General features: G+C 42.9%; 1 protein-coding gene across 1 annotated transcript in view; it reads left to right on the top strand.

Moving 5' to 3' along the window:
- Positions 1-4,246: 4,246 nt before the first annotated feature.
- Positions 4,247-21,627, top strand: part of blzf1 (basic leucine zipper nuclear factor 1) — a 35,244-nt gene continuing 17,863 nt past the window's right edge. Inside the window, exons 1-3 of the mRNA XM_060899477.1 lie at positions 4,247-4,288; positions 16,622-16,722; positions 16,801-17,228. Of these exons, the coding sequence (XP_060755460.1) occupies positions 16,701-16,722; positions 16,801-17,228 (450 nt within the window). The 5' untranslated portion in view covers positions 4,247-4,288; positions 16,622-16,700. The remainder of the gene's footprint in view (positions 4,289-16,621; positions 16,723-16,800; positions 17,229-21,627) is intronic.

The raw sequence follows: 21,627 nt of genomic DNA, 5'->3' as shown, positions 1-21,627 counted from the left end.
ATTGGGTGGAGTTAGTGAAAGTGGGTGGACGTCACGTGATGTCGTTAGGCGGCGCAAACAGTGACATCAGTGAGCTTTTAAGTGGTAGTCTCACAACCCGGATAGTAAACAATAAACATGGAGGACATGGAGTCGTTAGTGTTGCTGGTCTTGGTACTGTGGCTTGTTGTCACCGACAACGCCAACAGATACTGGCAAGAGCGTATAGATGAGGCGAGGTGCATAAGGCTTCATAATTCTCGTAATTCTCCTTCTTCCGGGTTTACGGTGTTGACAGATCCCAGCGTGCTCGCGGGGCGTGTGTGGGCATGTGAGGACACTCCTCCACACCAATCGGTGCACAGGGGAGTGTCTGCTCACGCCCCCAGCCTCACTCGGCTCGGTTTGGCTCGCTTCAGCCCCACTGCAAAACGGTGCGAGTTTTAGGGGCTAAGCAGGGCTGAAGCGAGCTGAGTCGTGCTGTTTTTTGGTAGTCGAAACGCGAGCCGTGTCGGGCTGAAGTGAGCTGAAGTGAGCTGAAGTGAGCTGAAAAAGGGTAGTGGAAAAGGGCCATTAGTCTACTACAGGTAGTCGTCGACTTACGACCGATCGACTTTACGACCGTCTGGTTATGACTGGCAAGTGTTTCCCAGCTGAGCTAGCTGAGCGTACGACAGTTTCCGCCCCAGCTCCCAGCACATACGCAGTCTCTCTTGCGCTCTCCGTCATACAGTTTCCACCCCAGCTCCAGGCACATGCGCAGTCTCTCCCGCGCGCCCTTGCGCACTCCGTCATACAGTTTCCGCCCCAGCTCCTGGTTTATGAAACGAGCAAATGCTCCCGCCAGCCCGAGCGCTGCAACAGCTGATGATGACATAGACGACCCACAGCCAAGCACCAGTGATGCCAGCGGTCACTAAATTTTGTATTTTGCTGTGTTTTACATTTGTATTTTGGTATGTTTCAAACTAAAATCTTTTCTATTTTTCACGCCTGTATTTCGTATTTTTTGTTTTGCACATATTAAACGAATTGTACTGTACGCAGTGTAGCATGCAGTGTTTGACTTAAACCAAATAATGAGCCAAGGTAATGAAATAAGAAAATGTTGATAAAATAAGACTTTAAGATGATTACAATATCATTACACATCACAATATACTTGCGTTCATTTAACATAGGCCGACTTACGACCAGATCGGTTTATGACCGGTCAGTCGTAACCAAACGCAGTCGTAAGTCAACGACTACCTGTATATACCACCTCTTCCCTTCTGTTGAGACCTAATATTATCCTTTTCCCCCAAACATTTTCCTGGATCTCATGATAATGCCTTGCATTGAACTCTACCTTCCATTCATTTTGCCATTTAAGTAGAACTTCTGTTTTTATTTTAGATTTAGCTTCTCCCTTCCCCATTGAAATATTAATTTCTATATGTTCTTTTTCCAGCATTTTCTGAGCAATTTTGTCAGCCAGGGCGGCACGGTGGTGTAGTGGTTAGTGCTGTCGCCTCACAGCAAGAAGGTCCAGGTTCGAGCCCCGTAGCCGGCGAGGGCCTTTCTGTGCGGAGTTTGCATGTTCTCCCCGTGTCCGCGTGGGTTTCCTCTGGGTGCTCCGGTTTCCCCCACAGTCTAAAGACATGCAGGTTAGGTTAACTGGTGACTCTAAATTGAGCGTAGGTGTGAATGGTTGTCTGTGTCTATGTGTCAGCCCTGTGATGACCTGGCGATTTGTCCAGGGTGTACCCCGCCTTTCGCCCGTAGTCAGCTGGGATAGACTCCAGCTTGCCTGCGACCCTGTAGAACAGGATAAAGCAGCTACAGATAATGAGATGAGATTTTGTCAGCCACTTCATTTCCTTTAATCCCAACATGGGCTGGAACCCAACAAAACCGAACTAATAATCCAAGGTTCTTAAGATTCAGTAAAACGTGTCTTGCCTCTATTATCAAATCCTCTCTAACTGGATAATCTCCCGGTTTGGGGAAGTTAAAAATACTCTTGATTATGTCCAATCAGAATCGTATGAGAAACACTGCTGACGTCAACTGATTTTTAACCAATCAACGAACAGAACGACAGTCACTTCCGTAATGTAGGATTCACCCAGGCTGTCTGACATTTTTTACAAGCAGTCATTCATCATGGCCACTAAACCCAATACCAGGTTGCATGGGAGAATGAATTTCCATGGATAACCAAATGTTCGATCAGCCAGTTACACATTTTAAGGTAAAGATACCTTAAATCAGAATATAATGGACATTTGAGTGTGAAATTAAACTGGTCTTCCCTACCATTTCAGAAACAAACTGTACAACTTCTAAAGTGTTTAGTGAAATTTTGCATGACAGAGAATTTGTTTGGTGAGTGTACAACCCCGATTCCAAAAAAGTTGGGACAAAATACAAATTGTAAATAAAAACAGAATGCAATAATTTACAAATCTCAAAGACTGATACTGTATTCACAATAGAACACAGACAACATATCAAATCTCGAAAGTGAGACATTTTGAAATTTCATGCCAAATATTGGCTCATTTGAAATTTCATGACAGCAACACATCTCAAAAAAGTTGGGACAGGGGCAATAAGAGTCTGGAAAAGTTAAAGGTACAAAAAAGGAACAGCTGGAGGACCAAATTGCAACTCATTAGGTCAATTGGCAATAGGTCATTAACATGACTGGGTATAAAAAGAGCATCTTGGAGTGGCAGCGGCTCTCAGAAGTAAAGATGGGAAGAGGATCACCAATCCCCCTAATTCTGCGCCGACAAATAGTGGAGCAATATCAGAAAGGAGTTCGACAGTGTAAAATTGCAAAGAGTTTGAACATATCATCATCTACAGTGCATAATATCATCAAAAGATTCAGAGACTCTGGAAGAATCTCTGTGCGTAAGGGTCAAGGCCGGAAAACCATACTGGGTGCCCGTGATCTTCGGGCCCTTAGATGGCACTGCATCACATACAGGCATGCTTCTGTATTGGAAATCACAAAATGGGCTCAGGAATATTTCCAGAGAACATTATCTATGAACACAATTCACCGTGCCATCCGCCGTTGCCAGCTAAAACTCTATAGTTCAAAGAAGAAGCCGTATCTAAACATGATCCAGAAGCGCAGACGTCTTCTCTGGGCCAAGGCTCATTTAAAATGGACTGTGGCAAAGTGGAAAACTGTTCTGTGGTCAGACGAATCAAAATTTGAAGTTCTTTATGGAAATCAGGGACGCCGTGTCATTCGGACTAAAGAGGAGAAGGACGACCCAAGTTGTTATCAGCGCTCAGTTCAGAAGCCTGCATCTCTAATGGTATGGGGTTGCATTAGTGTGTGTGGCATGGGCAGCTTACACATCTGGAAAGACACCATCAATGCTGAAAGGTATATCCAGGTTCTAGAGCAACATATGCTCCCATCCAGATGACGTCTCTTTCAGGGAAGACCTTGCATTTTCCAACATGACAATGCCAAACCGCATACTGCATCAATTACAGCATCATGGCTGCGTAGAAGAAGGGTCCGGGTACTGAACTGGCCAGCCTGCAGTCCAGATCTTTCACCCATAGAAAACATTTGGCGCATCATAAAACGGAAGATACGACAAAAAAGCCCTAAGACAGTTGAGCAACTAGAATCCTACATTAGACAAGAATGGGTTAACATTCCTATCCCTAAACTTGAGCAACTTGTGTCCTCAGTCCCCAGACGTTTACAGACTGTTGTAAAGAGAAAAGGGGATGTCTCACAGTGGGAAACATGGCCTTGTCCCAACTTTTTTGAGATGTGTTGTTGTCATGAAATTTAAAATCACCTAATTTTTCTCTTTAAATGATACATTTTCTCAGTTTAAACATTTGATATGTCATCTATGTTCTGTTCTGAATAAAATATGGAATTTTGAAACTTCCACATCATTGCATTCCGTTTTTATTTACAATTTGTACTTTGTCCCAACTTTTTTGGAATCGGGGTTGTAGTATTAATGTACTTAGTCTTAGACTTTTGTTTATACTTTTCAGTATAAGCCAAGTATACTTCACTATACTATTCTTAAGTATATAAAATATAGTTTATAAAAAGTCAACTTCAAGTATACTTCCTCAGTTTTAGTAAAAAAAATAAGTATACTCATAGTACACTTCAATAACCTTTTTGCTAAGGAAAGTCTGCACTGTGTTATTGAGATTAGTGTTCGATTCGCGTGCAGGCCGGTAGGTGGCGATAAACAACATTTCTACAGGAAGTGCGACTCAGTGGGAGGAAGTCACAAAATGGTGATTTCCGGGACAGGATTGTGAGGTACGTGGAATGTTTGATTGTTTTGTGGATGGTTTTATTTCAATATATTCGTGTAATTAAGTGTTTTTATAATTTTTTTAAACCCCAAAGATGTTTTTTTAATGGTAATTTGTGTTCTGTTGTGGAAATCCGCTGAGTTGGTCCCCAGTCAGCTGAATGTCTGAGTGTAACAACAACAACAACAATAATAATAATAATAATAATAATAATACAGTGTGTTAAGATTGAAAAACAGTCGCTGAAGTCATAAAGACGTTTATTTGTTTAAATAAACTGAAGACTGTGTCACATGATCACTTCAGTAATTTCAAGTCAAGTCAAGTTTATTGTCAAATATGCTATACATGCTCGACATACAGCACAGATGAAATATCAGTCCTCTCTGACCCACGGTGCAAACAGGCAATGCAATAAATAAAAATAGAATAATTGAAATAAACAATACAAACAGTATAAACACTCTAGATAAGAACTGGACATACTGTAGACTAAACACTCAAATTAAAAAATAGAATAATTGAAATAAACAAACACAAACAGTATAAACAGTCAATAAGAACTAGACAGACTAACACAAATAAAAATAGAATAATTGAAATAAACAATACAAACAGTATAAACACTCGATAAGAATTAGACATACTGTAGACTAAACACTCATAAATTAAAAAATAGAATAATTGAAATAACACACAGTATAAACACACTAGATAAGAACTAGACATAGACTAGACACTCAGATAAAAATAGAATAATTGAAATAAGCAATACAAACAGTATAAACACTCCAGATAAGAACTGGACATACTGTAGACTACTGGACATACTGTAGTGGTTAGTGCTGTCGCCTCACAGCAAGAAGGTCCTGGGTTCGAACCCCGGGTCCGGCGACAGCCTTTCTGTGTGGAGTTTGCATGTTCTCCCCGTGTCCACGTGGGTTTCCTCCGGGTGCTCCGGTTTCCCCCACAGTCCAAAGACATGCAGGTTAGGTTAACTGGTGACTCTAAATTGAGCGTAGGTGTGAATGTGAGTGTGAATGGTTGTCTGTGTCTATGTGTCAGCCCTGTGATGACCTGGCGACTTGTCCAGGGTGTACCCCGCCTTTCGCCCGTAGTCAGCTGGGATAGGCTCCAGCTTGCCTGCGACCCTGTAGAACAGGATAAAGCGGCTAGAGATAATGAGATGAGATGAGAAACAGTATAAACACTCGATAAGAACTAGACAGACTAACACTCAAATAAAAATAGAATAATTGAAATAAGCAATACAAACAGTAATATAAACACTCTAGATAAGAACTAGACATAGACTCTAATGTATACACACGCACATAAATTGAAGGAAATAAACAGGCAAGGCCACTTGAGGTATAGCAGGTAAACATGAGATAAGCAGAATAAACAACAAACTAATAGCTGTTAAAGGAACAGTCCACCGTACTTCCATAATGAAATATGCTCTTATCTGAATTGAGACGAGCTGCTCCGTACCTGTCCGAGCTTTGCGCGACCTCCCAGTCAGTCAGACGCAGTCAGACGCGCTGTCACTCCTGTTAGCAATGTAGCTAGGCTCAGTATGGCCAATGGTATTTTTTGGGGCTGTAGTTAGATGCGACCAAACTCTTCCGCGTTTTTCCTGTTTACATAGGTTTATATGACCAGTGATATGAAACAAGTTCAGTTACACAAATTGAAACGTAGCGATTTTCTATGCTATGGAAAGTGCGCACTATAATGACAGGCGTACTAACACCTTCTGTGCGCTTCGGCAGCGCATTGATATCTGAGTTCCGTATCAATGCGCTGCCGAAGCGCGCAGAAGGTGTTAGTACGCCTGTCATTATAGTGCGCACTTTCCATAGCATAGAAAATCGCTACGTTTCAATTTGTGTAACTGAACTTGTTTCATATCACTGGTCATATAAACCTATGTAAACAGGAAAAACGCGGAAGAGTTTGGTCGCATCTAACTACAGCCCCAAAAAATACCATTGGCCATGCTGAGCCTAGCTACATTGCTAACAGGAGTGACAGCGCGTCTGACTGACTGGGAGGTCGCGCAAAGCTCGGAGAGGTACGGAGCAGCTCGTCTCAATTCAGATAAGAGCATATTTCATTATGGAAGTACGGTGGACTGTTCCTTTAAGGTGAGGTAGTGCAAATGAGCGAGGTAAAGTGAAATGTGCAGTCCCTGAGTTCAGTGTGTTAATGAACGTTATTGTCCTTCCTCTGTCATATCCAGATTACTTTTAATCCATTTAGCTCAATGATTTAACAATATACAGTACCAGTCAAAAGTTTGGAAACGCCTTCAAATTCGATGTTTTTATTTTTTCCCGACATTGTAAATGAATACTGAAGCCATCCAGACTATGCAGCAACACGTAAGAAATCATTTAGTAAACTTTAAAATGTTTCTCTCAACAGGCCTAGAAATTCATATATTTTTTCACCAGCCAGCCAGCCAGCCAGACTAGTTACCTTCCAAAGTAACTAGCCAAACACAGGGTGGCTGCGGGTCCTTAAAAAGTCTTAAATTTAATTTTCCTAAAATAAGGCCATTAAAAAGTCTTAAATTTAACTTGGACAAACCTGTAGACACCCTGCAAACAGAAAATCAACTCGCCAAAACTTTGTTCATGTATGAATTTTACTTCTGTCAAAAATAACACGAGAGTAGTTACCATTGTTCATGACTAATATGCATTTATTTCAAGACCCGAGTATTTTGATACTGTTGTTAAATACATAAATGAGAACAACACAGAGCACCATAATATATCAACAAATAATAATATATTGGAAAACTTGGCGTATGAGTATTGAAAGCAAATCTACTTAGTATCATGACTATAGCACCCAAAATATGTCCAACATGCTTTCTGTATTTAACCATTTATGAGAGAGAAAGCATTAGGAGCTTCATATCGACTTGGAATCAACTTGAAAAAAATTAATTCTTCCATAAAAATCGTATCGCAGCCAAGGCCTACCCTGCTCCCACGTTTGCTTATAAGTCCTTTGTCGTTTCTCCTTCTCATACGCTTTATCGGCGGCCTTTTTCTCCTCTTCAGGCTGAGGTCGCTTTGTCCCCGTCTCTGGCGGTTTCTGTACACCTTTCAGAAAATTCCACATCGCAATGTAGCTTTGGCAGATGTAGATGTAAACAACAACAAAAACACGTGTTTAAATGGGCAATAATGTGGCCACATCTATTCAATTTGATAACGTGATGTGGCAGCGGGGGCGTGGCCAAGCGTCGGTCTGTGAATGGAGGGCGGAGTCAGGGAAGGTGAGTGGTGGAATCATTGCACCTGATGGGGATTAACCTGTGTTTGTGTGTCTTGCCCAGTGACCACGCCCTTTAAAAGGAGAGGAGAGCAGAGAAAGGGAGCTCTCTCTCCCCAACCAGAACACGTGTGCGTGCGGCTGGGAAGTGATAAAAGGCTGAAAAGCTTGCAATAAATAGTTAGAGCACTCAGTTCTGGCCTGCCGTGCTTCTGTGCTCCACCCACCTGGTCCAATACTACACGTGATTACCGCAATGTTCAACGAGATGCGTTATATGCATGCGCAGTAGTGAAAAAACTGATAGCCTGACTCGTACACGATATGATTCGGAATTCTTCGGTATTTTCCGTCCTGCCGATAAACACATCGATTAACACAGACACGGCACACGCTTAATGTGTGGCGGCTTTAGTTGACGGTGTGTCTGAATCTTCACTTCATATATATATTTTTATTTTCAACTAGCCAGCCGGGCTGGCTAGTGACAGGAATTACCCGCCAAATGACAAATTAAGTCGCCTCGGGCGACTGGACCACCGCAAATTTCGAGCCCTGCTCAATCAGCTTCATGAGGTAATCACTCAAAATGGTTTTCCAACAGTCTTGAAGGAGTTCCCAGAGGTGCTGAGCCCTCGCTGGCTGCTTTACCTTCACTCTGCAGTCCAACTCATCCCAAACCATCTCAATTGGGTTTAGATCAGGTGATTGTGGAGGCCACGTCATCTGACGAAGCGCTCCATCACCCTCTTTCTTGGTCAAATAGCCCTTACATAGCCTAGAGGTGTGTTTTGGGTCATTGTCCTGTTAAAAGACAAATGATGGGCCCACTAAGCGCAAACCGGATGGGATGGCATGTCGCTGCAGAATGCTGTGGTAGCCATGCTGGTTAAGTGTGCCTTCGATTTTGAATAAATCACCAACCATGTCACCAGCAAAGTACCCCCATACCATCACACTTCCTCCTCCATACTTCACCGTGAGAACCACACATGTAGGAACCATCCGCTCACCTTTTCTGCATCTTACAAAGACATGGCGATTGGAACCAAAAATCTCAAATTTGGACTCATCAGACCAAAGGGCAGATTTCCACTGGTCTAATGTCCATTCCTTGTGTTCCTTGGCCCAAGCTATTCTCTTCCTCTTGTTCTTCCTTAAGGCCAATTTATGCTGACAACGCAGTCCTCGCAGATGGCGTCTGCGAAGCCCCCCCCCCCCTTCGCAGACGCTCTGCGCGCACCTCGCAAAAATTGTGACCATCGCAGAAGCCTCGCAGACAAGAGGGCTCTGATTGGTCCACTCTACATCCGCTGTACACGCACTTCCGCTTCCTTACTTTCCCGGTTTGGTTTGTTTTCACGACCGCCATTTTTAAAAACACGAGCGAAGATGGAGCAGCACGAAGAGCGGTTGATCGAGGAAGTACGTACATCTATACGACTCCAGTTCTAGTCATTATAAGTAACCGGAGGATAAACACTCCACTAACCACACCCACCAACTACTCCTAGCGATTTCGCAACTTCGCGCCCCCTTGCGTTGTGGCGGTGAATAACATCGCGCACGCCTATTACTCCCCGCTCAACGATAAATTACAACTGTCTGCGAAAAGCTATCTGCGAAAGCCTTGTTGCAAGAGCATGCAGAGGCCCTAAGAAGTGGCTTCTTTGCAGCAATTCGACCATAAAGTCCAGATTCCCGCAGTGTTCTCTGAACAGTTGATGTTGAGATGTGTGTGTGTGCTACTTGAACTCTGTGAAGCATTTAGGTGGGCTCTTATCTGGGGTGCTGTTAACGTGCGGTTTCTGAGGCTGATGAACTTATCCCGTGCAACAGAGGTAACCCTAGGTCTTCCTTTCCTGGGGCGGTCCTGATGAGAGCCAGTTTCATCATAACGTTCGATGGTCTTTGTGACTGCACCTGGGGATACTTTCAAAGTTCTTGAAGTTTTTCCGACTGACTGACCTTCATTTCTGAAAGTAATGATGGACTGTCGTTTTTCTTTACTTAGTTGAGTAGTTCTTGGCATAAGGCCATCCTTAAAAAAAATCCGTTTCTTGTCCACCGGGTGAGCAAAAAAATTTTCAGTCGGGAGGGAGGGATTTTTTTTTTTTTTTTAATGGATGGATAAGAAATCGCAATGCTGTTTGCTTTTTCTTTCAGTACTTTTTTTATTACAAAAGCAGACACATTTAATAAAATGACAGTTTAATCACCTGAAACTTGTACAAAAACTGTAAGTTAGCATTTTAAATGCTGACTGCAACATTTGCAAAACTTTTACAAAGGTACTTAAAATGTCCGACACACGGACTTTTTGTAGTTCTAAATCGACCGTTAGGCCGAGTTCGGATGAAATTACACTATTAAAATGATCACAGAATGATTTTCTGAATCTTTACTATTTTGTTGTTCGCTAGAATACCATTTTGCGATTTCGCACTGTTTGAAAACTCCGGATCTCCTTCCTTCATGGTGGCTGACATTTTTTTTTTTGTGCCGCACGGCGCATGCGCAGAGCTGATTCAGTTCTATATTCTGCACGGAATGCAGGGCTTTCCACAAGCGCCGGCTGCCGGCCATACAGCCGACTACACAATTAAGTCCAGCCGACTACTTTAATGACTTATTTTTGTAGCCCACAGGCTCTAAATATTAATTTTCGATTTTAATAAAATTAAATGTTTATCTAACGGACTGACAATAATGTCAAACTGAACCGCACTCATTTGTGATTCGCGCTGTTTGTACTGATAATAACCACAAATTCCCCGCCGACTTCGTTGATCAAGGGAGAGTAACTCATCCGCGGCCCCGACATGCGGTGTGCGCGCGCTCGGGGGAGGCAGTAGCGTGTCGGGGCCGTCGGAGGGAACAGAAGCAGAGATGACGCTTATTTTGTCTCCGGTAAACCAGTCTTCTCTCGTTCAATTACGTGCTGGCATCAAAAGACAGCGTTGGTTGTAAATGAAGCCAAACTGAGTGGTTGGAGTGTATTTTCATACACAAATGGAGAAATGTTCGCTGAGTGTTTAATTGTGTCGCCCCACTGCAGACCGTTGTCGTTGTTAATTCATAGCATGCTCAGCTGCGTGAATGTGTCATGCACCGAAAATAAGAGATTTACAAGCCAGGAACGCCTCATGATGCAATACGCAAGAAAAGAAAGATGATTTACTGGCATTTTACTTTGTATTTGAGTAAAGTGAATAAAATAAATGGTCTGTGGAAAATACATTTAATCCTGGGAGCTGCGTGCACAGGAGTTTTTGTGTTCACTCCCCCCGGCTGGCTACTTATTTGTCATGGCTGGCTAGTATGAGCCTTAGTGGAAAGCCCTGGGAATGCGGAAATGTCAAGTTCGATTTTAGATTTACGAACCCGAAAAAAATGTCGAAAAACCGGCGTTAAAAAAAAAATTTCACCCGCACAAATGGCACTCACCCGGCCGGTGGACTGGAAACAGAACATTTTTTAATAATGGCCAAATATGGATTAGAACAGGACTCAAATAGGGCCATTCACTGTATACCAACTCTACCTCTTCACAACACAAGTGATGGTCTCAAACACATTAAGAGGTCAAGAAATTAACTCTCGACAAGGCACAGCTGTAAACTGAAAGCCATTCCAGGTGACTACCTCGTAAAGCTGACTGAGAAAACGCCAAGATGTGCAAAGCTGTCATCTAAGCAAAAGGTGCCTACTTTTGAAGAATCTAGAATATAAAACATATCCTGGTTTGATTAACACTTTTTTTTTTTTTTGTTTACCAAATAATTCCATATATATTTCTTCATAATGTCGATGACTTTAGTATTAATCTACAATTCAGAAAATTTTAAAATAATGAAAAACCACTGAACTAGAGGGCGCTTCCAAACTTTTGACTGGTACTGTAACTAGATTTATAACGTTGTATAACCATCATAGCAAAGCTGTAAGTGTCCACAACCATCTTCAACTGTCCATACAGTGGCATGCAAAAGTTTGGGCACCCTGACTGAAAATGTCTGTTACTGTGAATAGTTAAGTGAGCAGAAGATGAACTGATCACCAAAAGGCATAAAGGTAAAGACGACACATTTCTTTTCAGCGTTTTCTGCAAGATTTGTGTATTATTTTTGTTTTGTACAATTGGAGAGTGAAGAAAGAAAAGGAACACCATGCGAAAGTTTGGGCACCCCAATACATTTGAGTTCTCAAGTAACTCTTAGGCCGAATCCCATTTCACCCCTTGGACCAACCCCTTGGCCCTTCCCCTCCATTTTGCGCGTTCACGTGAAGGGGTAGGGGTATCCCAATCCCAGTTAACGCGGAGGGGTAGGGGAAGGGGTAGGGCTTCTGTACCCCTCCAAACGGAGATTTTCCTGGAGCTGACTCCGAACGAAGGGGTTTGAGTGATTTCCCACAATGCCATGCGGATTTCAGCGAGATTTCATGCGGATTTCAGAAAGATGGCGGTTCTCGCGGCGAAAGATTGTCATAAATGTATTTTCTCCATTATTTACGTGTTTTAAGTTGTTATCCAGAGGAAACACGCCGCTTGATTCGCTTTCGAGCTGAGAATGAGCAGCGATTTCTGAAATCCAAGCTGCTGCTAAAAAGCTTTGGGAGTGAGTATTGTTTTCGGTTGCTTGACTGCGTACGTTTTGTTCTGTTATTCTCGCTTTTATTGTTTACATGAGTGTTCTGACACCTCATTCTGTCGGATGTGGTGCACGAAGCGCCAAAGATATCCCATTCAGTGGTGTTAGTTAACAAATCACACCCTGCCAGCAGAGATTTCTGGTTCTGCCTCTGGCTCTGACTGTAGCGGCTGGTCGCAGCCAATGACGCATTTGGTCGCGTTTTGCTAACGTAAACGCTGACGGAGGTACGCGATGACGTATGCGATCGTTGAAGGGCTATCCCAATATGTAGGGGTTGAATTTCAAGCCCTATCCCTTGTAGCTCAGTTTCAAGGGGAAGGGCCAAGGGGAAGGGGGAGGGGTAGGGGTAGAAATTAGAATTGGGATTGGGCCTTACCAAGGTTCCAGACCTTAATTAGCTTATTGAGCTGTGGCTTGTTCAAATTCTTCGTTAGGAAAGGTCAGATGATGCAGATTTCAAAGCTGTATAAATTCTCTGACTCCTCAAACTTGTCCCTAAAATCAACAGCCATGGGCTCCTCTAAGCAACTCCCTCACATTCTGAATAATAAAATAATTGATGCTCACAAAGCAGGAGAAGGCTACAAGAACGTAGCAAAGTGTTTTCAGGTAGCTGTTTCCTCAGATTGTAATGTTATTAAGAAATGGCAGTTAACAGAAACAGTGGAGATCAAGGTGAGGTCTGGAAGATGAAGAAAACTTTCTGAAAGAACTGCTCGTTGGATTGCTAGAAAGGCAAATAAAACCCCTGTTTGACTGCAAAAGACCTTCAGAAAGATTTAGCAGACCCTGGAGTGGTGGTGCACTGTTCTACTATGCAGCAACACCTGAACAAATATGACCTTCATGGGAGAGTCATCAGAAGAAAACCGTTCCTGCATCCTAGCCACAAAATTCAGTGTCTGAAGTTTGCAAATGAGCATCTAAATAAGCCTCATGCATTTTGGAAACAAGTCCTGTGGACTGATGAAATCAAAATAGAACTTTTTGGCCACAATGTATGTTTGGAGAAAAAAGGGTGCCGAATTCCAGGAAAAGAACACCTCTCCAACTCTGAAGCATGGGTGTGGATCGATCATGCTTTGGGGTTGTGTTGCAGCCAGTGGCACAGGGCACATTTCACTGGTCGAGGGAAGCATGGATTCGAATAAATACCAGCAAATTCTGGAAGCAAACATCACACCATCTGTAAAAAAGTTTAAGTTAAAAAGAGGATGGGTCTTACAATAAGATGATGATCCAACACACACCTCAAAATCTACAATGGAATATCTCGAGGCCCAAGCTGAAGGTTTTGCCCTGGCCCTCACAGTCCCCTGACCTAAACATCATTGAAAATCTGTGGATAGCTCTCAAAAGAGCAGTGCATGCAAGACAGCCCAGGAAACTTGTAGAACTGGAAGCCTTTTGCAAGGACGAATATGTGAAAATCCCCCAGGTAAGAACTGAAAGATTATTAGCTGGCTACAAAAAGTGTTTACAAGCTGTGATACTTGCCAAAGGGGGTGTTACTAGGTACTAACCATGCAGGGTGCCCAAACTTTTGCCTTGGGCCTTTTTTGTCATTTTAGAAAATGTAAAAGATGAAAATTAAAAAAATTATATTTTAAGCAAAAACAAAGGGAATGAGTCATCTTTAACTTTATGCCTTTTGGAGATCATTTCATCTTCAACTTGCTTAACTGTTCACAGTAACAACAATTTTGACCAGGGGTGCCCAAACTTTTGCATACCACTGTATGGAGCCATCCTCCACAGGAGTGACGCGATGAGAACCTCACCCAGAAGTAGGGCATCAGGGTGGATCAGGCAGGTCTGCAGAGCAGGAGAGTCCAGTATAGATGACTTGCAACCACGTGATCAAAATGTGTTACGTCATGAGCGGCCGCCATGATAGGATAGCAGTGTCTGTAAACAATGCTGATTTTCTCAGTATTACCACGATTTGAACGGTCGAGTGAAGATGGATATGTGGTTTTGACTGATATTACTTAGTCAGATTTTTCTGAAGATAAGACGCTGACTATCGAGTACCCAGATATCGCGTTCTATCTGGTTTGGCTGCCGAAGAATTAAGTCCGACCTTGGACGAAACATAGCCCGTGGTCCGAATGGGTGCCCAGTCTGGATTGTTTCTATCGTATAATTTTGCTGGCGCTACTAGAAGCGAAATGGTAATACACGTGTTAAAATTATAACCACAACAAGCGAACGCTCATTTTCTAGCAACACGAAATAAAATTCTTCCATGATATTATCGAGAAAGCTTTTGAATCTCACCCAAGATAAAATGATCACCGCAAACACAAGCGGTTTTGGTTTTAGCGTCTGTTATATCAGCCCTGCCGATGTTGTTCAGCCGTGCTCGTCTCCTCTCCTCTCCGTACTAAGCCTCAGAGTTTCCTCGATGGATTTCTAAAAAAATCGGAACGTACCATGGTCATGAGTACTGTTGTAACCACAACCATATACAGCACAAACATGGCATAGCTAAAAGCAGTGGAAAAACAGAGACTTGCGCATACGTGACTGTTTTGTATGGAATGTCGCTTGATCCCGCATTTGTATCTCCACCAATATGGCCGACATCCAGGTTTCTATTTTGCTTTGACGTCACTTGCAAGTCAAGGATCGGAGGGAGAAATAGAGACCAAACACTAAAGAAGACATGTTATTTACCATCTAGGAGGTCCGTATCATGAAATACCGTGACTGAGGTCTTGAAAGTACTGACCGAGGCCGAGGTCACAGTATTTCACCATACGGACCGACCTTAAGCTGGTAAATAATATATACATTTTTTTCTTTACCAAATTCTAACACAAAACGAGAGCGCCTGAAAAGGAAAACCGAGCCGAGCCGCCATTTTGAATCCTCATTCACGGCTGTAATGCAAATGGCTTCCTCCTCGGTATACAAGTGCACTTCCATGGCAGGAAAAAACTACATTTTGCCACCTATGTCGTCCCTTATTTATACAAAATTGAGTCATTCAGGATTCAGCCATGTTTTTGCTCGGCGTTAGCAAGTTAGAGGTTTTTAGCTTTCTCCTGCAATGTTTTCTTTTATTTCTTCTTCCTCAGGGTAGTAAAACTCGCTTTCGCTGTGAACACTGTCGTTATCGCTATCCATGCTGTAAAATTAATGCTATTCTGCTGAGAAATGCTGGCAAACATTTATAAGATTTTTGATAATCTTATAAATGAATCTTATAAAATAAATGTTGACAAAAAAATGCTACGATGTTTGTTGTTGTTCTGAACGACCGAGTCGCCAGAGGTCCGTAACTGGGGTCTGTATCGTAGGATACGGACCTGCTCGCCAGCCAATCAGAGCACAGGATTTGATGGAAACCGGACTGCGAAAAAAAAAAAAAAATTTTAGTATTTATCTGAGGGTGGTACTATGGTTTTAAGCTTTCCACGCGAGCATGAGGTCATTACTGATTCGAACCCTGCTGCAAAACGGTGTCCTAAATCCTATCCTCCTCCAAGTGTCAACTTTGGTGCTGAAGTGAAAAGGCCTCTTTCACAAGTCCTCAAGGGTAAAACGATTATTTGGGATGCAGTTCAGTGTTACGTGAGCATTAGAACAGTCATTTTGTTGCCAAATGAAAGTCTCATCTCATTATCTGTAGCCGCTTTATCCTGTTCTACAGGGTCACAGGCAAGCTGGAGCCTATCCCTGCTGACTACGGGCGAAAGGCGGGGTACACCCTGGACAAGTCGCCAGGTCATCACAGGGCTGACACATAGACAACCATTCACACTCACATTCACACCTACGGTCAATTTAGAGTCACCAGTTAACCTAACCTGCATGTCTTTGGACTGTGGGGGAAACCGGAGCACCCGGAGGAAACCCACGCGGACACGGGGAGAACATGCAAACTCCGCACAGAAAGGCCCTCGCCGGCCACAGGGCTCGAACCCGGACCTTCTTGCTGTGAGGCGACAGCGCTAACCACTACACCACCGTGCCGCCCTGCCAAATGAAAGTGTATCAAAGCGATGCAATGTTTTGTAGCCTCGTTTCTGGCGTATGTTCCCTCATATTTCGTAAGTTACGTATGCGTTTTCTAGGCATGCGTCTTTAAATTGATATTACGTGTACGTAGGTCATAATTTCCGACAGATACTTATTAAATCATGTGTTTTGGGATATATCGTGCTCTGTGTAGTCGTAGTGTGGTGGTAGATGTTCCAATAATTAGCTGTGATCAAGTAACGAGTATCAAATATTTATTGATATAAATGTTAGCTCCCTTTATGTTTATCCTACGTTAATACAAATTCTACTTTTGTTAATTATACCTTCATATAGTTTTTTACATTCTCAGGTAATTCTTTATTCACATAACTTTTTTTTTTTTTTTTTTTTTTTCCACCCAGAGGTTTAAATCAAATCGTATATTGGGTGGAATTCTTCACGATACATTTCATGCTGCTGCTGCTTTAAGGCTCTTCAGTCATGTCTGCTGAGATCATGAAAAGTAAGTGATATTTTCATGTTCTTCGCCTCAATCGGACGTTAGTTAGATTTCTCAATTGCTCGATTTGCCTCCTTTTAGCCCCCTGTGCCGTGTCCATCCGTGGCCCTGGTGACGGCATGGAGACGGCCAAACCTGCACCGAGCCCGGAGATATCCGTGGAGACTCCGCCTCTCAAGACACCGAGACAGTGTCCCAGGACTGCGCCAGCGTCCCCTGGTGTCCTTCACCTGGGAAAAGTGAACAAGGAATCCTGCACTGAGGTAGAGGCCGTGCGCATCGTCGTACCGCGCGCCGCCATCATCCGGAGCGCCCGAGCCGGTGCCCACGCTGACGGCAAGACGGATGAAAGAGGATCAGGGTCTCCTCACCACGGTGAAGATCGTCCCCCGTCCCCTTCCTCAGAACCACAGGACTATAAGAGCCTTGTGGAGAAGCTGCAGAACTCCGAGCGCAGGCTGCTGCAGGACAAAGAGGGGCTTTCCAACCAGCTGCGGGTTCAGACCGAGGTGCTGTTGGCATTTTTAATTAAATCACAGGGATTTTATGGAATCAATTTTGTGCCAAAATGTTCATACAATACGTTTGAAATATCAAACAAAAACGACAAATCAAAATACAAAAAAAAGGTCAATTTTTTTAGACTGGCAAACAAATTATTCGTGTAATCTTGCAAAATATCAGTCTATTACTCTTCAGAAACCTTTTATTTTTGTTCCGTGTCTTTCTCAGTTTTGCTTGACGTAATTTATTTTGGTTGCGATTCCAGCTTTCTCGTTTGCGCTCCCTGACTTTTTGCTTGCAGTTTTGGCACAAACTTGACGTGTGGGCGGGCTGTCCAGGAATGCATTCCTATTGGCTAACTTGTGTTTGACTGACAGCTACGCTCAGCCATTCCCTACTCGGATTCTGGCGGACTGTTTGACAAGTGACCGATCCATTGACGGTAAACAAGGATGGAGTGGACTTCAGTGGCGACTATGATATTGAATTAATTCAACAAAGTGTAAGTGCGGGACAAATGTGCTGTACTGTACATGTTGCAGTAGTGCACATTATGCAGGTGTTTCGTGGCAAGTCAAATGTTAGCCTTCGCTCCACTACCCAATATAATAGCTGTCTTGCTAACGTTAAACACGCCTGCATAATGTGCACTACTGCAACACATACAGCACATTTGTCCCGTACTTACACTTTGTTGAATTAATTCAATATCATAGTCGCCACTGAAGTCCACTCGATCCTTGTTTACCGTCAATGGATCGGTCACTCGTCAAACAGTCCGCCAGAATCCGAGTAGGGAATGGCTGAGCGTAGCTGTCAGTCAAACACAAGTTAGCCAATGGGAATGCATTCCTGGACAGCCCGCCCACACGTGAAGTTTGTGCCAAAACTGCAAGCAAAAAGTCAGGGAGCGCAAACGAGAAAGCTGGAATCGCAACCAAAATAAATTACGTCAAACAAAACTGAGAAAGACGCGGAACAAAAATAAAAGGTTTCTGAAGAGTAATAGACTGATATTTTGCACGATTACACGAATAATTTGTTTGCCAGTCTAAAAAAATTGCCTTTTATTTTGATTTATCGTTTTTGTTTGATATTTCAAAAGTATTGTATGAACATTTTGGCACAAAATTGATTCCATAGGATTTTTGCTTCACTTTTTTTAATCCAACTGATTGAGAAATGTGGTGGTTTTATTCTGCTGTGGTATTGTGTAGGGAAGGAGGGCTGTTTCACAATTCGAGGTCCTCCACAGTCCAAAACTCAAACCTCAGATTTTTGTGTTTCTCTGCTGACATTGAGATGGAAACGAACTGCGCAGAATTTCAGAGCTACAGGTCGTATACTGGCCATGTTACTTGTGGTGAGAAGACAGAATATAGAGTAGGGATGGCAAAAACTAAAAAAAGTCTTGACCGACCACCGAGCCTCATTAGCCGGTTAAAGTCGGTTAACCTATGAGTTTAAACAGGGATGCAAATGGCGCGCCTTTTTCACAGCTCGTGCAGATCCGATTTTTTTTTTTTGGGGGGGGGGGCGTTGGAGTGTCTGAATAATTTCATCAGAGTAAATTCTGTATTAAAATTACTACATAAGCAAATGCCGTTACAGTCCATGAAAAAGCCGTGAAAAAGTCGGCATCTGCGCCTTTAGTTTGTGTGGAGAGATCTGATCTGCAGTAACATGCATTGTTGGCTACAGACCGAAACACACTTTCAGAATGCACTGGCCAAGGCAGGACTAAACTCCATGTGCCTTCTAATAATAATTAAAAAAAAAACACAGACTAGTAATTTGTAAGCTAAAAAGCCTGTGTCTACACTTTTTTTCTTTCACCGAGTGGCAGCCAATGTTGCCAGATATTGCTGACGTTTTCCAGCCCAAAACATGTTCAAAACCCACCAAAATCCACTTAAAACCGCCCAATCTGGCAACACTGGTGGCAGCTGTGTTCAACTGGGGCGGGACATGACTGAATGGGTGCTTCTGATTTGTCAGCTGTGTTCAACTGGGGCGGGACATGACTGAATGGGTGTTTCTGATTTGTCAGCTGTCTTTAACTGGGGCGGGAGGGCGGGACATGACTGAATGGGTGCTTCTGATTTGTCAGCTGTGTTCAACTGGGGCGGGACATGACTGAATGGGTGTTTCTGATTTGTCAGCTGTCTTTAACTGGGGCGGGAGGGCGGGACATGACTGAATGGGTGTTTCTGATTTGTCAGCTGCCGTCCTTACACCGCATGGCACGCCCCAAGCGTTTAGAACACAGAATTCCAGGTTCTCCGCTCCAAAATCGGCAGCTTCAAAACGATTGATTTTTTTTTTTTTTTTCCACCGACAACCAAAAAAAAAATTAACCGGTTAACGTTGATTCGGTCAACCACCGGTCAAACGGTCATCGGTTAACATCCCTAATATAAAGCATTTCTAAAACTGACCACCTTTCTTGTAGTCCACAAAAGTACATTACATTATGTGGCATTTAGCAGACGCTGTTACAGTTGTGGTCATAAGTTTGAATACAGTGACATGAATGTCATGACAATTTTTGGGCTTTCAGTCATTTCTTTGAACTGTTCTTTTTCTGTGGCGGAATAATTGTACAGCATACAGCTTTCTTTAATTAAAAAAAAAAGAATTTGGTGCACAAGTTTTAATTTTCTTTGGGTTTTCTGAAATCAACACGGGGTCAAAATGATACATACAGCACACCTAATATTTGCGTGAAATGTGTCTTCGCAAGATTCACCTCGACCAAACGTTATTTACCATGAACAAGCTTCTGGCAGAATTCTGGTTGGATGTTTTACGACTCTTCATGGTAGAATTGGTAGAGTTTAATTTAAATTTTTTTTTTTCTTGGCATGGACTCGACTTATAAGCACGGTCCATATATTTTCAATAGGGTTGAAGTCAGGACTTGTTTAAAAGGGCATATTCTGGACCAATTTCTTTTTTTTTTTTTTAATGAAAGTATGTCCCTTTACACACTCATCCAGAAGGGTAATTTTGCACAAGGCCATCTGTCTACAGCAGAAAAAAATAAAATAACAAAATGCGTCTGGAAACATCCCAAGGGAGTCTGGAGCCAGATTCGTGACGTCACCTGCGGAAGCGCCAGCAGGCTGCGCGAGCTTTGCACGGTTTCAGTGCACAGCCTGTGTAGACCAAGCGCTCCCATTTCTCTCTCATTGTCCGGTCTTTTGGGAAACGATGAGTACTAATCCCATCAAGGTTGGTGTTGCTACACCCTCCTACGATACATCTGTTAACCATTTTAATAATTACGCGATAATGAAGAAATTTGCAGAAAACCACCAGGTCGTTTTCTCATAAACAAACCAGCGCTGACGTAGGATTCAGAGGGAGGCGTCCCGCACGCGACGTCACGAAAATCAATGTTTGCCCGGAAATCCAAATGCCAAGTTTTTTCAGAGGCAGAGAATTCGCCTCAAACGGCTTGATTTCAACTGAATTTTTCTGGTATGGCACAAAATGCAAAAGTTTAATATAAAATAGGAGAATTACATTGATCTTGCTCCTGAATTTACCTGTGATATGTACTTTAAGCTTAATATTAGCCTGCTTTATCCTCCACAACCAGCTCTGATGCGTGTTTGGGTTCCTTGTCCTGTTGTAACTCCCAAGTCGTGCTCAAGTTTCTGATGGTTTATGCTGAAGAATTCTGAGGTAGTCCTCCTCCTTCATTATTCCATCCACTTTGTGCAATGAACCAGTTCCACTGGCAGCAAAACAGCCCCAGAGCATGATGATCCTACCACCACCACCACCAGCTGGTACAGTGTCCCTCTGTACATGGTGGTCATTGTGGCCAAACAACTCAATCTTTGTCTCATCTGACCATACAGCTATTCTCCAGAAGGCTTTTTCTTTGTCCATGTGGTCAGCTTCAAACTTTAGTTAAGCTTGAAGGTGTCAATTTTGGAGCAGGAGGTTATTTCTTGGATAGAAGCCTCTTAGTCCATGGTGATCTGAACTGCAGACAGCGATCCATCCGCTTCCAGTTCATGGCAGGGCTGTGCCATGGTGGTTCCCAGGTTGTTCCTGACCATCCAAACCAATTTCCTTTCAGCTGAGGCTGACAGTTTGGGTTTTCTTGAAGCAAAGTGACGTCACAATAACTTGCGTACAATTGTTTGAACTGATCTTGGAATTTGCAGTTGTTTAGAAATGGCTCCAAGAGATATTCCGGAGTTGATGACCTTCATGTCACTGTATGTAAACTTCTGATCACAACTGTATCCATTGCGACGTATAACGCGTGCAAAAGTCAGGCACACGAAGTGCTGAACTTCTAGACAAGAGAGTTCTAGTGCCAACTGAACAAGTGACAGCAATACCGAGTGTAATATTCTGTTCAAGTACCAGTACTCAAACAGCCAA

This window comes from Neoarius graeffei, chromosome 18, assembly GCF_027579695.1.
Source record: "Neoarius graeffei isolate fNeoGra1 chromosome 18, fNeoGra1.pri, whole genome shotgun sequence".
Classification (NCBI taxonomy): Eukaryota; Metazoa; Chordata; class Actinopteri; order Siluriformes; family Ariidae; genus Neoarius; species Neoarius graeffei.
The sequence above is the reverse complement of the archived record's forward strand: the minus strand, read 5'-3'. Positions and strand labels throughout refer to the sequence as shown.